At 38.0% G+C, this 16,099-nt stretch overlaps 1 protein-coding gene across 2 annotated transcripts in view; it reads left to right on the top strand.

Moving 5' to 3' along the window:
• LOC121314496 (tyrosine-protein kinase Yes) overlaps window positions 1–10,570 on the top strand; it is a 39,085-nt gene extending 28,515 nt beyond the window's left edge. For both annotated transcript variants that reach the window (XM_041247855.1, XM_041247856.1), the window contains exons 7-12: window positions 155–310; window positions 621–800; window positions 5,062–5,138; window positions 5,329–5,482; window positions 5,796–5,927; window positions 9,106–10,570. In XM_041247855.1, coding sequence (XP_041103789.1) covers window positions 155–310; window positions 621–800; window positions 5,062–5,138; window positions 5,329–5,482; window positions 5,796–5,927; window positions 9,106–9,314 — 908 coding nt within the window. In that variant the 3' untranslated portion in view covers window positions 9,315–10,570. The remainder of the gene's footprint in view (window positions 1–154; window positions 311–620; window positions 801–5,061; window positions 5,139–5,328; window positions 5,483–5,795; window positions 5,928–9,105) is intronic.
• The last annotated feature ends 5,529 nt before the right edge of the window (window positions 10,571–16,099 follow it).

Raw genomic sequence — 16,099 nt, forward strand, 5'->3', positions numbered from 1 at the left:
ATCATTCAAAAACCATTTCCAATATACAGTATTTTATTGTATTGCAATTTAATAGTAGTTTATTCTGGCTTAGTGGGACATTTTAAAAGAAAGACACTGACCCTACTTCATGGAGATACAAAGTTTAACTTTTAGTGTTTTTATTGTTTTTCAGAACATTCTGATGGTTTGTGCTACAGACTGACAACAGTATGTCCTACTGTGAAGCCACAAACACAAGGGCTGGCGAAGGATGCCTGGGAAATCCCTCGCGACTCCTTGAGGCTGGAGGTGAAACTTGGACAGGGGTGCTTTGGAGAAGTGTGGATGGGTAAGTGAGACGCCTGTTGTCAGAGATGACTGGTTATAGAATAAGAAGTGCCTGCGGCTATTAATGTCTGACACGCTGTATAAATCCTCACATTTTGTAGTGTAGAAGTAAAAAATGGAGAATGATGGTTTAATTTTCATTCAAACTCTGGGGAAATATTAGATTTTTTCCTTTAGAGCATACGATAAGTAGATTTTATTTAAAATTTTAGGACATCAATTTTAGGAAAAAATCCTAATTGTTTTATTTGTTTTACTTTATATAAATGTTTATAAGGAGCCTTTTTTTTTTTTTTGGTTATGCTTTTCAGGAACGTGGAATGGAACGACAAAGGTTGCAATTAAAACACTAAAGCCTGGTACAATGTCACCAGAGGCCTTCCTGCAAGAGGCTCAAATAATGAAGAAACTCAGACACGATAAACTGGTACCTCTCTATGCTGTTGTCTCTGAGGAGCCTATATACATTGTTACAGAATACATGGCAAAAGGTAAGTCTCCCTGTATACCATAGTTTGGATGGTTTAGTTAACCTAGCTGGTCATTTGAACTTGTGCAAGTTGGCATAAGAACATCTGTCCTTTATACTGCTGACATCCTCTTCAGCAAGGTTTGTGAAACCCAACTGCAAACTTTGGTTCCCATAATAACTAACACAGCGATTTAAGGTTTGCCCAGGACAGTCAAAAATGGACAAAAGCTTCCAACATACTCGGTGGTCGGTAGGACAAGTGCTTCATAAATATATTTTAACAACGTCTTGTACAGTGACAGTCGTATATATTCTAGAAAACAGGTAACGCTTCCTGTATTGGTGTGTGCCGGCATCTATGCAGTGTTAAAGTAGCAAAAATGCTGGGAACCAGCGAATGCTACTTCTGCAGTTTGTCAGCTGTGTGCAGCACTGTCATGGGAAGTTAAGAGATGCGTGTCTAGCAGGCAACTACCTCTGGTCGGGAGTTTTATGAACTGTAATAGTTCACCATGTTTACATTTATTTGGCTTTCTTGAAATTCAGGTAAAGTGACATATTTACTGTATAAGTTTTGTAAACCCCCAATTATTAGTAAAATGCCATAATCTCTAATCAGTATTTCACTGTCATTATCACCTCCTGTTGTTGGCCACCATTAAAAGGCTCAATCCACGCACTGTACAGATTGCCTGTGCGTTTCCCCATTAATCAAGCAAACCTGGCATTTGTCAGAGCACACTGTTGTGGGTCTAGTGGTGTGCATTAGGAATTCCAGTCATGTTTGTCATTTTTTGTTGTTAAACTTTATAAAGTTAGCTCTGTATAATAATAGATTTTCTGTTGATGCATGACCGCCATTCATTTGCTTGGGGCTTTCCTAGTCTGCGTTTCTTGGACCTTTGCATACTGGTAGTGAATTAGTAAATAGGCCTGCATAAATGTGATATAGTAATAGCCTATAAGCTTTTACATTAACTGCAGTTAACAAAAATATACATAAGAAATTATTAACTTATCGTGTTTGCGTTTTGTGTTCGTCTACGTGCCTAAGGCTATATGTGTGATCCACATTTATTATTTACTGTTTTTTGGAGTCATCTTATAGTATATTTATGTACTAAAATATTTCAAAATTGAAGTGTTTTTAAATGCCTTTTATTTTATTATAGTATTACATTTGATGGTAATTACCCTGTATTTCATATTTTGAAATGTTCCAGAAAAACAATATTAATAGTGCCATACAATTTTTAAACATTTCAAGCTTATATACCACTTATTCATATAGAATATCGGTAATCGGTCCCAAAAATCGCAATCGGTGCTTCACTAGTTAAAACTGCTTATCACTTTGAGCTATGCAAGCTATGTGGCTGCAGTGTTGTTCTTTAGACACAAAGTTTAACTGCTACATATACTGTAGTATACTACTGTACGTTTGTATATTAAAAATATTTAGTTTTTTGATGTTTTGTTTGTGGACAGCCAGTGATTTGCCTTGCACTTAATCATGGGACAATCAAAAAAATCCCTTAATCTAACAATGTGACACAGTTTTAACCAAATTTATAGCCTGCTTGAATGCTAGCGCTCTGAGAATTTAAATCATTTTGCATGAAGCTTTTGTTTCTGTCCAATGAGGATCAATTAAAAAAATAATAATAATTTGATTGGGAGGTTTATTACCGTCTCGTGTTTTCAGTTAATATTCCTGATTAAAACACTGGGCTGACTGTCTACCTTGTAAGCCTATGTTTTTTTTTTTTTTTTTTTCATTCTTTGTCAGTTAAATTCTTTTGATTTGAAAATGGTCTCATATTAGAAAAGTGTTAAGAATTAGAATTTTTATTTTATTCCAACCCCCCTCCCATTAGCAACACTGGTACCTCAGCAGTGTGTGTCTTTTTTTTTTTTTTTATAATAAAAAAGTGCAAGTTGCCCTCTTATAGGCAACATTTCTTGTGACATTTCAACGGAGATGCAGAATTGCATTGTAAGTGCAGTTTAAGATCACATTTAATAGAATCACTTTAACTGCATAACACCAAAAAAGCAGTAAAAAAAAAAAAAAAAAAAACTAACAAAAAAACATTGTAATTTCAGTTTAACAGTAGCCTGTAATAGAATCACATGAACTACAGATTTACACAAGATTGGACTAATAAAATTACATTATAACTGCAGTTTTACACTAGTTACAATTATTTCACTCTAGTTTAACACCTCAATGTAGTAAAATTTAATAGGTAATTAGAGGTTTTTATGGACAAAACATGAAGCATTGAGACCTTGTGAAATTGTTTACTACATTAAGTCGCTTGTCTAGCGTGAACCCACCTTAAGATACACTTAATTTCTTACGTTTACAGTTATGAATCCTAAATTTTAAAAAACTAGTGTACATAAAAATGATCAACATTGTTTTACTAGAATTACTGAGTTTGCATTAACATGTCTAATAAAATGTGGTAAAATGCAGCAGTCATGTGTGGAACACCTCCACAGAAGTGGTGTAGTTTATAATGAAAATAGTCTCCACAAAAGCAAGTAAATGTGACTTTGGGGTTTTTAACCATATCTCGCCATTCCCACCCCCACACAAGCAGCCAAAGGAACCAGATAACGCAAGCAACTGCGGACTGCCGTCATCAGGTAAGACCTAGAACATGCAACTCTTTCCAGGTAACACAAGAGACATCCATCATCATGGTCCACCAGTGCTGTAGACATGGATATACATGAACACTTCAACACATACACACCCACTGCAGGCTGCAGAACTGTATCAACTTTACAAAAATCTCAATGCGAGTGTGAACGTTGACATGTCTCAGTGCACTATTACAGTTTTCTAGCATTTCAAAGCATTCAAATAACCATATTGGTTGGCTGGTAGGGAGTGTGCAATGGGGCTTAAGGCTCATTCCACCAGATACACTGTTGCCTCAGTGGCTGCTTCTTGGAACATTCCTAGTCAGAAATATGCAGGGATGCTATCTGGAAGTCAGCACAGACCTGTACCTCCCATTACCGTATCGACCTTCAGTTACACCGGGGTGCTTGCCTTGAGGCTTTTTTTTTTTTTTTTTTTTTTAGCTAAATAGGGGGTGTGCACCTTTACCCCTCCTGCCAGAGAACTGCTAGTTGTCTGCCATAAGTGAGGATAGTGTACCTTATCCACATCCCTAGAAATGAGGGTTACTTGCATGTAACTGTAGTTCTAGGAGTGAAATGTGATGCACATCAAACAACCCGCCAGTCTCCTCTGGCACATGGCACACCCATTCTTGCTTCCAGTGTGTAAGATCTGACGTCACAGGCATGTGCTAAGGAGGGTACCACCCGGATGGATAGGAGGAACCAGGTTAAAAACCTTCCGGGCAGAATTAAAGAGGAAAAAGAATATTATCTGCATGTCATTCAGTTATCTCCGAATCAGTCGACCCACCAGCACTATGCCTTCAAATGTGGAGAGATTTACCATTTGATGTCAGCGCATGCAGCTAGACCTGTCCTGCCTAGTGGTAAGCATCTTGGATTACCTCTGGTCCTTCCTAGTTGGGCCTACGGTTGACGACCCTCAAAGTGCACTTGGCAGCCATCTTTTAACACCAGGCGTGGGCTGCAAATATAGTTCTGTTTTTTTGTAAAGTTGATACGGTTCTGCAGCCTGAAGTGGGTGTGTTATACATTGCTACAGCACCGGTGGACTATGATGGATGTCTCTTGTGTCATCTGGAAAGAGTTACATGTTCTATGTCTTACCTGTTGATGTCAGTCTGTGGTTGCTTGTGTTGGTTCCTTTGGCTGCTTGTGTGAGTGGGAATGGCTTTTGTGGCAAAGAGTTCAACCCTAACTGATGCATTAACATAGTTTTTTACTATATATGTGTGTGTGTGTATACATAACAATAACAGAAGAATTTAAACTATTTTTAAAACGGCAAGAAAATAAAAATACAAGAAGAAACACTTCCTGACATAAACCTCGCAGTCATATTTGCATTCAGGGGGAGAAATTTCACCAGATACCTGAAAGACCTGGACAAACACCTTTCAAATTTCATCTTGCCAGTAAAAATAAAAAATAAAAATGGGGACGACTTTGAACAAAGTCTCATTGCTTTTGAGCTAGTAATGCGTCACTTGTGAATTACGGCTCAAAACCAACTTGAGACATATGTTGTTGTATGGTAATGTATTCTGACCCATATATTATACTATTTGTCTATTGTATATCTATCTCTCTATCTACATATTTTTTCTTTCTGTTTTCAGGTAGTTTACTGGACTTTCTGAAGGAGGGTGATGGGAAATACCTGAAGCTTCCTCAACTGGTTGACATGGCTGCCCAGGTAAAAAGGAAGAATGGTGTTTTTCTTTATTCTATAATTAAGCAAACTGAAATGCTCTTTAGCCTATAAATCATAAGAAATGGGTGGGTACAAAAATATATAGATGGTGGTTTTAGCCCAATTCCTTTTTTGATAAACCTGTAAATGTGTTAATTCTTTCTTTTTTTTTTTTTAATGTATATATATAAAGATTGCTGATGGTATGGCATTTATCGAGAGAATGAACTACATTCATAGAGACTTGCGAGCTGCTAACATTCTTGTAGGAGACAGTCTGGTGTGCAAGATTGCAGATTTTGGGCTGGCAAGGTTAATTGAGGACAACGAGTATACTGCAAGACAAGGTGAATATAATAGAAAAACTGGGACTGTCTTTACAGGTGGCTTCATTTCTCCTTCCATAACTAGTATATAAAGTGTAAAAATGTAAATAGTCTTTATTTTCTAAAGATTTTGGATGGAACTTTGATGGGTCTATCTGATGGAAAACTGAATGAATGCCTGTGTTCATTTTGAGTAAAGAATAATGCTGTATTTGAATCAAAATCAAAGGGCTCCACATTTTTATTCTGTGCAATTTGATGTTAAACACTATTTAAAAAAAGTATATATTGTATTTCAGGACTTCTTTCTAACCAGTTTTCCTTTTTTATTTAGGAGCCAAGTTTCCTATAAAATGGACAGCGCCTGAAGCAGCTTTGTATGGACGTTTTACAATTAAATCAGATGGGTGGTCATTTGGCATCCTGCTGACAGAGCTGGTAACCAAGGGTAGAGTGCCATACCCAGGTAAGCAATGGGGATAAACGCTGAGTGTTGTAATGAGCTCTGCTTTAAAATACTGCCTGTTCCTAAATAATGGAACAACCTCTTCCAGAAATTAGAGAATAGCCTTAATAGCCTACAGTATTATTTTGGTCAGTGTGTCTTGTCTTTTGCTTGTCACAATACTTGTGTTTGCAGGCTTTGTCTGTCATGACCCACTTGTGCCCTGTGTTGTGCTTTCCTGTGGTGGTTTTCTGCAGGTACTTCCTTACCTAATTATAGAAACCCCCAGGTGACTTGATAAACATACTGGTCAATGCATCCATTACAGGGAAGAATCAGTTTCACAGACACCTTACTATTGTGCTGTTTGTAAATTTTCTTAGTTGCACACTGTCACATAAATGTGCATATTTTGCAGAGGAAGGGGTTTTCTGTTAACACTAGAACAAGAAAAAAATCTGCCAACCGAGAAGAACCAAGGTGTAATTTTGACCCCTACTGTGTTTTGTATGTCATAGTTGCCAGTGTTAAAATACCATTATCATTTCTGATTGCATGTTTTCTACTACTGGCTCTTCTGAAAATGTATTTTTAGGACAAAAAAAACACTCTAGAAAAACACATCTTTTTTTTATTTTATTTTTTTTTTAATTCAAAACATGTACATTTACCAAATCATTGTGCATTTTATTTGCTTCCATTCAGCTATGTCTATCATTGGGAATATAACAAACATGAAGTCAAAACAGTAGACTAGGAAACCCAAGAATGATTTATCATTGAACAGATCATGAGGCGCTCTTGAACCATTTAAACTCCTTTTTAATGCAAATGAACCACAGATGGCTTTCTTGCACTGAATGCATGTGTTCATTATCTTATTCCCATTGCATAGGCAGACCTTGAAGCTTCCTGTCCAGTGCCTGCATCCTAGTTTGACCGAAGAGTCATGTCATCTGATCAAGGATGTCTACACCAGATTCTGTGTTGTAGAACAGTCTCTGGTTTCTTCTTGCCATCAGGTTGAATGGCTACATCTTCATGTGTAGAGCTAAAAAGTAACACTTTTACTTGCCTTAGTGTTGTAGACGGACAATATGCATCCAGAATTGGTGTCCTTGAAATACAGCTGTTTCATGCACTGTAACCTGTCTGTTTCATGCATGGCTCTTTGCACTTGGAGGCAGTTCTCCTGTTTACGCTCAGTGTCAAATAGATTTGTTTTTTGATTTCAGCTCTCTTGTCAAGCTCACATTTGTAAAGTAATTATCACATGTAACATTGTACCCACATCCTAGATATGGTTCCATTAATTACAGCACAACATGTTAACCCAGCTTGTGGTTTTGTGGCAGAGTAGGCCTTTCCAGTATTGGGGAAATCCATTCATCAGGTACTTGATTTCTACATCTGCAAGGAGCCAGAACTTTATACTAAACTTGTCAAGTTTATTTGGCATATACTGGAGAAAGGAGGAGGAGAAATGTTCCTCAACACTAGATTTTTCTGAAGATTGGTTGGAAGCCTGATGTTCTCAGCAGACGTGTCCTAAAGCTCAGAAACCAGTACAGATCTATCCGTTTTATTCTGGTGGAACAATTCCAGCTGATGCTGTTTGGGGAAAATTGAAGCTCCCCACTTTTGTGACCACATATAGTGTAGGGGTGCATGTCTCTCAAGTCCAGTGAAAACTTCAGGTCCACTTAGAGATGCAAACAAGTCCTCACTCTGCAGCACATTCCTTACATGTGTCTACATGCACTGTTGTATAAGATAAAGCATTGGCTTTTCACAAACAATTTGAATGCTAACATGAGTTCTCATTTACAAAACGTTTGGCGATTTAAGTTGGACCTGGTCTATCTTTCAGCACGTTCTGTCCATCGGTGCGTCCTCGTCTTTACCCAGAAACATCTACACATACCCACGCTACCATCAACAGCTGTTTCAGTGTCTCCATGTATAGGAGATGTGATAGTTACAGCTCTAGTTATGCCGCCTTGTGGGTAGAAGCAGATTGCATGGACAATTCAGACTCGCTGTTTTCACTTTGAGGTGTCTTACCTGATTAGCATTGGGTCAATCACAAGAGGAAATGTCAACATCATCTGAATTGCTGTCTTGGATATTTTTCAGCTTTTCCAAAACTTGTATTGCACTAATACCCCTTCTTGCAGCCACCATCACTGTGAAAAAAAAAACTGCATTCAAAGGCAAATGTCATTTTCAAATACCATTCAAAGAATACTATGAGGGGTCAAAATGACCCCTTGGCCTTTTGTATATGTGTGTGTGTGTTACTTCCAAAAAATATAATTAGTACTTTTGAATGTAAACCTCATGTAAAAAGATGCTAATGAAAATGTATCAGGTTTTGTGATTATTTTTATTTTTTAAAAAGGGGTCAACATGGCCAGTATGTGTGTATTTGTATCCCAGTTTACAGATTTATTTATTTATCTGTAACAGTTAACACCAAATAGTAAGAAGTAAAATGAAACTAGTAAAACATTTTAATTAGAAATCTGTGTCTAATTGACATGTTGGATACATTTTTTTTATCAATCCTGTGTATTCCACATTAATTCTTCTTAACACACTGTTGATTTAAGAGCTAAGCACAATAGCCATGCGTTTTTGTCTAAGTAAAGAAACAGTTAAGACTTTAACAAAGTTTGTTAAAATTGGTCCATCTCTTAAGAAGAGTTGATGGATTTCTGAAAGAACTGACTAATGAATAAATAAATTGCCAGTTCTTGAGAGATTAAGACTCAATTAGCACCTCTACTGCCTCATGTTTTAAGCCTCTCTTCAGGTTCCACAAACAATATTCCTGTTTTATTTAAACAATATTCTATGGGCTTTAATTGTTTACTGGTCAATAATACTTGCAAAATTGTTTTTGCTTTTTATGTTCCAAAACAAGTAACATATTTGAATTAATGCCATTTGTAACTACTTTAAGTCTGTGCAGAAAATAGGGTTCTGCTTTTTTTGATGATCCCTGAATTACAATTAAAGTAATTCCCTTTGGGTCCTGATAATTACAAATCCTTTAAGAATACCCTTCTAAAGTTTAAACGTTACCATTAGTTCTTCCCTCCTGAAGTACATGCAATTACTAAGGCTGACAGATGTATTTATAATAATGTAGTGTATTTTAAAATAGTAACTAAATTTCTGACTCTTTCTGCCCTAGGTATGGTGAACCGAGAAGTGCTAGAACAAGTGGAGCGTGGCTATAGGATGCCTTGTCCTCAGGGTTGTCCAGAGTCTCTCCACGAGTTGATGAAGCTCTGTTGGAAGAAGGATCCGGATGAGAGACCAACCTTTGAATATGTTCAGTCTTTCCTGGAAGATTATTTTACAGCTACAGAACCACAGTACCAACCTGGGGATAATTTATAAGCCTCGCAGACTGCACTACGGCCCGTATGGTCTGCCAAATTCACTAAAGGACCTTTTTAAGGTCTTCAAAAACTACAACACTTTCCGTGCTGTAAAAGGCAGACTGGAATCCAATTTACAGTTGCACAAACTACTTTCTGTTTTTTGTTTATTTTGTTTTGTTTTTTTATTTAATTGATTCCTAACACTAATCCTTGAAATGCCCCATTTCAGGGTACTGATTTTTTGTTTTTTTATAGACAAATATGACTCAAAGTGAATAGTACATTCATGTGAAATATATTTTAATCCTATCAATCTTGATTTGAATCATGAAGCAATCTTATATCAAAAAAATCCTCAGTATCACATAACTTGTTAACCATGTTAACATGCATGCTTCCTATAGCATGTTGATCAAAATAAAAAAAAATCACACTAATCCATTTGTAAATTGGCAACACAGATTTATAATGCAGTGCTTTCAGTACTTTTATCAGATAAACTGGAAAAGTGAGATATAATTTTTCTACATAGTTCTTTGGTAGAATGGAGATGAATAGATTAATTTTATAATGTTGATTAAGTGTGATTTTTATAACAACTTAGATTTCCATCTTCTGATGGTAAATAATCATTTAAATTCAAAAATATTCAGAAGGTTATGTAAAGATTTAAATAAACATGGAACTGACAATTAAATGTGATATGTTCTGTTATTTGTCAGCTGTAGTACAAATGCTCCCAATGGACATGTCAATATTGTTTACCATTCAACCTTCAGATACACAAAACCTATTCCCAGCCATTCTGTTGAGTAAATGTGTTTTGGAACTGCATTCTGAAAAAACATTTAACAGTTTGTTTTTAATAGCCAACGGAGCTAAATCAAAGACTCCCTCATTACATGTTGGTTCAGATGCATTAAACAATAACTATAGCATGTTGTTCTAAAGTGACATTTATTTTTGAATTTTTGATCAAGGTTTGTTTCCTTTCATGTGTACGTTTTCAGTAATTTCAGCATTTCATACTGTGATTGTAAAGATATACTTAAACCAATTACCTTCTTGAAAACGGAGCCTAACTGAATACTGAAATTAGATCCAAGTGTTTACCTTTGTATTAGTGCTGAAACCCTGAACCAAACAGATCCTCATAAAGAGTGCCATCTTTTGTATGTGTATCCTTGTCCTCTTCCATTAACCTGTGATAGCAGATTTTAAAAGGGCTTTTATACAAAGTTGTGAATGTGTGTGGGTTTTTTTTTTTATTTTCTATTTTTAAATAAAGTATTAGACATGTCATTAGAACACTACATGAAAGAAAACAGTGGCAAGATTATGGTTTGGTTACTAACAAGAGGAATTTGTACAGTGAAGAAATAAAACATTAATTCTTGCATTTAGCTGTTGCTTCTTTTGTTCACATTCTTGTAATTAGGCTCTTACCAGACTAATTTTTTTTTTTTTTTTTAATTGTTGTATCTATGCTATTGCACTGCCAGCGAACTGCATTGACTTAATTGTTGCACTCCCCCTAAAACACTGCAAACTCCAATATCAAGAATTTTTAGGAATGAATCTAATTTTAAAGAGCTTTAACTTTGAATTTTACCTACACACAGGCTCAACAATTAAGTATTTACTAGGATGTAATTGCAGAAATGAACTTGTCAGTTATCTCTGCATCCTGTTTGGATTAAACTTGAAGAGGGAATTGCTATTACCTATGACACTATACAACATATATTGGGAGCATTATTTTACAATTTAAGAACATTAATGGGAAGCATGAAAAATTCTCCACCAGCAATCAACAGAGTTGACATTTACACCTACAATCTGAAGTTAATTGGAACAAAAGGTCTGCAACTTGTCTTTGTTACCTGAAACAAATAAAAGGTTCCTGATAGAGTATAGAAGAATGCACTCGCAGCTACCAGCATCATTTTTTCCATTCAGAGGACTGAATCTAACAGGAGAACCATAGACATAAGTACTTCTATCTGCATAAATTTTCACTATTCTGTATTACACTACTAATGCGATCATGTTTTGTCATTGCATTACACCGTGTAACAATTTTTTTTTTTTTTTTTTTTTTTGTTCCTGGGTAGTGTTATTTCCTACAGTATAATTGTAAATCTCGAAAAACTACTCAAATCTTTTGTAGTTATTTTTGTATTACTTTAGTATAAATACATGTTAATTTGGATTCATATGTTGTTTTTTTCTGACTTTATGTGAAGGAAAAGACACATTTGCCCGTTTTCCCATTGGAAAAAGTGGTATTTTGAAATATCACTGTCCTGGTCACAAAAGCAAAGTTTGTGGGGAATAATAGCCATTTTCTATACTTTTGAGGCATAAGCAATTAGGAAATAACACTTACTACCCAGGAACAAAAATTGTGTTACATAGTGTTATTAGTTTTACTAACTACATGTAATTTTGCACACCGCCTGTTGCTTGTTACTTCCTGCAGCGGCCTTGTGCCCTGCGTGAAGTCACCCCTTCCCAGGGATCAAGCAACTTGAGTTGGCTGACTTGTGCTCTCCTTGCAGTCTGCTTAGCTCTGGCTGGAGTTCAAAATAAAGTTTCTTTGCTTGCAGTCTCTGTCACAGTATCTCACTGCGGTCTTGGTATCTGCTTGCAGCACTCTTAACAGAAGGCTTCCCTCAGTCTTGTATGCGTTCGGACTGTTTGGGTTTGCCAGAAGCTATATAGATGGGCAACCTTGCATACTGCTTCCTGCGGTAACGCAAACTATTGACCTGTAGGTCCCAGACCTGCTCCGTTCCTGACCTGGTATCTATCAAACAGGGATCAAGGTTACCACACCAGTACCATACCGACCCGGTGCAAGTCACCACACGTGTACCCTACTGAGGGTACCACACTGACTGGTACCATCTTGCTTATGTATCGTTATGACTTGGTGCCCACCATCTGTGGTCCAGTACCAGAGGACTTGGGTTGGGTCTTGCGCCGTCTTGTTAGTTTTTAATGTACTGTACACGCACCCGCCCTGCTACATTACTGTACAGCGCCGTTGCTCCTTTAGCACACATGTTCAGCCTGGGCTGGGGCGTTGTGTAAAATGGCACGGGGGTGCAAGGGACGTGTAACCCCCATTACTCACTACTATACCAACCTAGTGCTACAGGCACAGAACCGGTACCAAACTGATCCCGTACCATTGCTGTACCGTTCCGGTTTCGGCCTGCTACCAATCAATGTTTACATCCCCAGTCTGGTACCAAGCAGGCCTTGTTGACAGTACAGTTGCTGTCTTTAGAAAACATCTGTGCCAAAGGAAAGCCACGCACCTGGGACTAGAGAAGCTCTGGGCAGCAGTTTCCCACAGGCATGCGTACCTGATGGGGACAAAATTTCGCTGTAGGATGACCCTATTTTAAAAAATGGGGTATACCTTTGGTTCCATGGTGGATGAGATGCTGCAGCACTCTCACAATGCGCAGGAATTCACAGAGGAGCTGGTGCGCTTGCTCCATTTCGGTGTTTACATCCTGGTCTGGTACCAAGCAGGCCTTGTTGACAGTCCTGTTGCTGTCTTTATCAAACCTCCGCCCGGCACAGAGGCAAGAGCCTCAGGCCAAGCAATAAGGTGTGCAGTGACCCTAGGGGGTTGCTGCCACAGGCTCAGGGAGCCATCTGGAGTATTGCAGTCAGTGTGCCACAGACATGTGGGTGCTTACTACTATTCAGACCAGCTACTCACTGCAGTTCAAGCATGTCCCCCTCCCTTTCGAGGTGTGACTGCAGCATCAGTCACTGACTCACAGGATACTGCTGTGGTGCCTCAGAAGGTAGCAGCTCTGCTGCAAAAACTGGTTATTCGTATGATAAACCCCCTCCAGTTTATTTCTACATGCCTAAGCGGGATGGTGGCTTCAGACCAATCCTCGACCTCAGGCAGGTCAGCCTGTATCTGATGATGTAACAGCTGTTGCAGTTTTTCAAACGAGATGACTAATTCACCACGGTGGATCTCACAGGTGCCTATTTTCAAATCCCCATAAAAAGAGGCACACGTGAAGTACCTGCGGATTGACTTTCAGGGAACAACATACAAGTTCAGGGTTTTACCATTTGGCCTCTCTAGCTCCCTGTGCCATAGGGAAGCTATACTGGCCCCATTGAGACTCAAAGGTATCAGAGCACTCTATTATTTGGATGACTGGCTCCTTGTGCAAAATTGTCTCTCAACACTCGGGTTGGGTCTGATTTTGTTTACTCAGTAATACACAAACATAAGAACATAAGAAAGTTTACAAACAAGAGGAGGCCATTCAGCACATCTTGCTCGTTTGGTTGTTAGTAGCTTATTGATCCCAGAATCTCATCAAGCAGCTTCTTGAAGGATCCCAGGGTGTCAGCTTCAACAACATTACTGGGGAGTTGGTTCCAGACCCTCATGATTCTCTGTGTGAAAAAGTGCTTCCTATTTTCTGTTCTGAATGCCCCTTTGTCTAATCTCCATTTGTAACCCCTGGTCCTTGTTTCTTTTTTCAGGTCGAAAAATTCCCTTGGGTCGACATTGTCAATACCTTTTACAATTTTGAATGCTTGAATTAGGTCGCCGCGTAGTCTTCTTTGTTCAAGACTGAATAGATTCAGTTCTTTTAGCCTGTCTGCATATGACATGCCTTTTAAACCCGGAATAATTCTGGTTGCTCTTCTTTGCACTCTTTCTAGAGAAGCAATATCCTTTTTGTAGCGAAGTGACCAGAACTGAACACAGTATTCAGGATGAGGTCTTACTAATGCATTGTACAGTTTTAACATTACTTCCCTTGATTTAAATTCAACACTTTTCATAATATATCTGAGCATCTTGTTGGCCTTTTTTTATAACTTCCCCACATTGTCTAGATGAAGACATTTCTGAGTCAACAAAAACTCCTAGGTCTTTTTCATAGATTCCTTCTTCAATTTCAGTATCTCCCATATGATATTTATAATGCACATTTTTATTTCCTGCATGCAGTACCTTACACTTTTCTCTATTAAATGTCATTATGTGTCTGCCCAGTTCTGAATCTTGTCTAGATCATTTTGAATGACCTTTGCTGCTGCAACAGTGTTTGCCACGCCTCCTATTTTTGAGTCATCTGCAAATTTAACAAGTTTTCTTACTATACCAGAATCTAAATCATTAATGTAGATTAGGAATAGCAGGGAACCTAATACTGATCACTGTGGGTCTCCACTGGTTATCTCACTCCATTCTGAGGTTTCTCCTCTAATCAATACTTTGTGTTTTCTACTTGTTAACTACTCTAATCCATGTACATGTGTTTCCCTGAATCCCAACTGCGTTCAGTATGAGAATTAATCTTTTATGAGGACTTTGTCAAAAGCTTTCTGGAAATCTAAATAAACCATGTTATATGCTTTGCAATTATCCATTATCGATGTTGCATCCTCAAAAACATTGAACAAGTTAGTTAGACATGTTCTCCCTTTCCTAAAACCATGTTGACTGCCTCCCAGGATAACTGTTGATTACGATTAAAGGAGCTCTCTTTGCAACTAAAAATCATTGTTTATAATTCCTGTTGCATGGATTGGCTTCTCCCAGTAGCACATGACACGGGTTGCAAAGTGACAACGGTTTGGGGTTTGAAAATTCATCAAGGGAGAATGAAATGCTTGAGGGAGAAGGGACAAGGACCTTGCATTGATCAATACTTTTCATGAAGTCAGTCAAGTCAGTCGAATGAAATCCAGCATCAGGAAGCAATCCACAGTTTGAGGGATATCAGCACACCTGTCATAGATGAGAAGAGGACTTGCATAAACACAACTAGTGATGAACCTAATGATCCTTGTGAACCCATTTAGATGCCAGCATATTAGAGAAAAGAACCTCAAAGGGCACGAGCCTGGAGTTAAATGGCCAAGAGCTTCTGAGAAAACAGCGTGGGACACAGTAAACATGGATCTCTGTTTTGCTTTGGAAAGGTTGAACAGTCAAAAAGAAGCTGGATAAATTTGGGGATACCATATACACATATGAAATTGAGCGTTTTGGTGTTGCAAAAAGAAAGGAGAAAGTGAAAACTATTCCTGTAAAATCTAGATGGCAGCAGGAGATTGAACGCTTAGACAATGGAAGCAGTTGAGGAAATGGAGGACAGCAGGACAAAGTCAGATGGAGGCACTCAATGTATTACACATTGACATAAAAGATAAGCTTGCAACACTGCGCAGAGCTGAGCGCCTACAGAAATGCTGCAAAATAAGAAGCGTGCAAGAACTAACTTTTATAAAGACCTATTTAAATTTACAAAGAAGTTATTCACCAGGGAGAAAATGGCACACTAAAAGCAAATAAGTCTGAGGTGGAGTGATATCTCAAGGAAACACACACATTAAAAAAGGCAGGAGCCTATGTTGATTCCTTCAGACATCCTACCTATCAATCCACCAGAATATCAAATGGAGGACTGTGCACCTAAGTGGAAAGAAGTAAGGCAAGCTGTGAAAAAGGCAAGAGCGTCATCATCTCCAGAGCCTAATGGAGTTCTGTACAGAGTGTACAAGAGTGCCCCTGGTGTTCTACAAATCTTATGGAAACTGATGAAAATAGCATGAGAAAAACAAGTTGTACCAAGAGCATGGCGCCAAGCAGATGGGGACTTTATACCCAAAGAAAAAGATTCTGCTAGTTTTAGGTCAGTTTCACCCTATTTCTCTGTTAAACATGGATTTTCTTCAGCCTTGTTGCTCAGAGATTGTCAGCTTACATATTGAAGAACTGCTTCATTGACACTTCAG

This window comes from Polyodon spathula, chromosome 4, assembly GCF_017654505.1.
Source record: "Polyodon spathula isolate WHYD16114869_AA chromosome 4, ASM1765450v1, whole genome shotgun sequence".
Classification (NCBI taxonomy): domain Eukaryota; kingdom Metazoa; phylum Chordata; class Actinopteri; order Acipenseriformes; family Polyodontidae; genus Polyodon; species Polyodon spathula.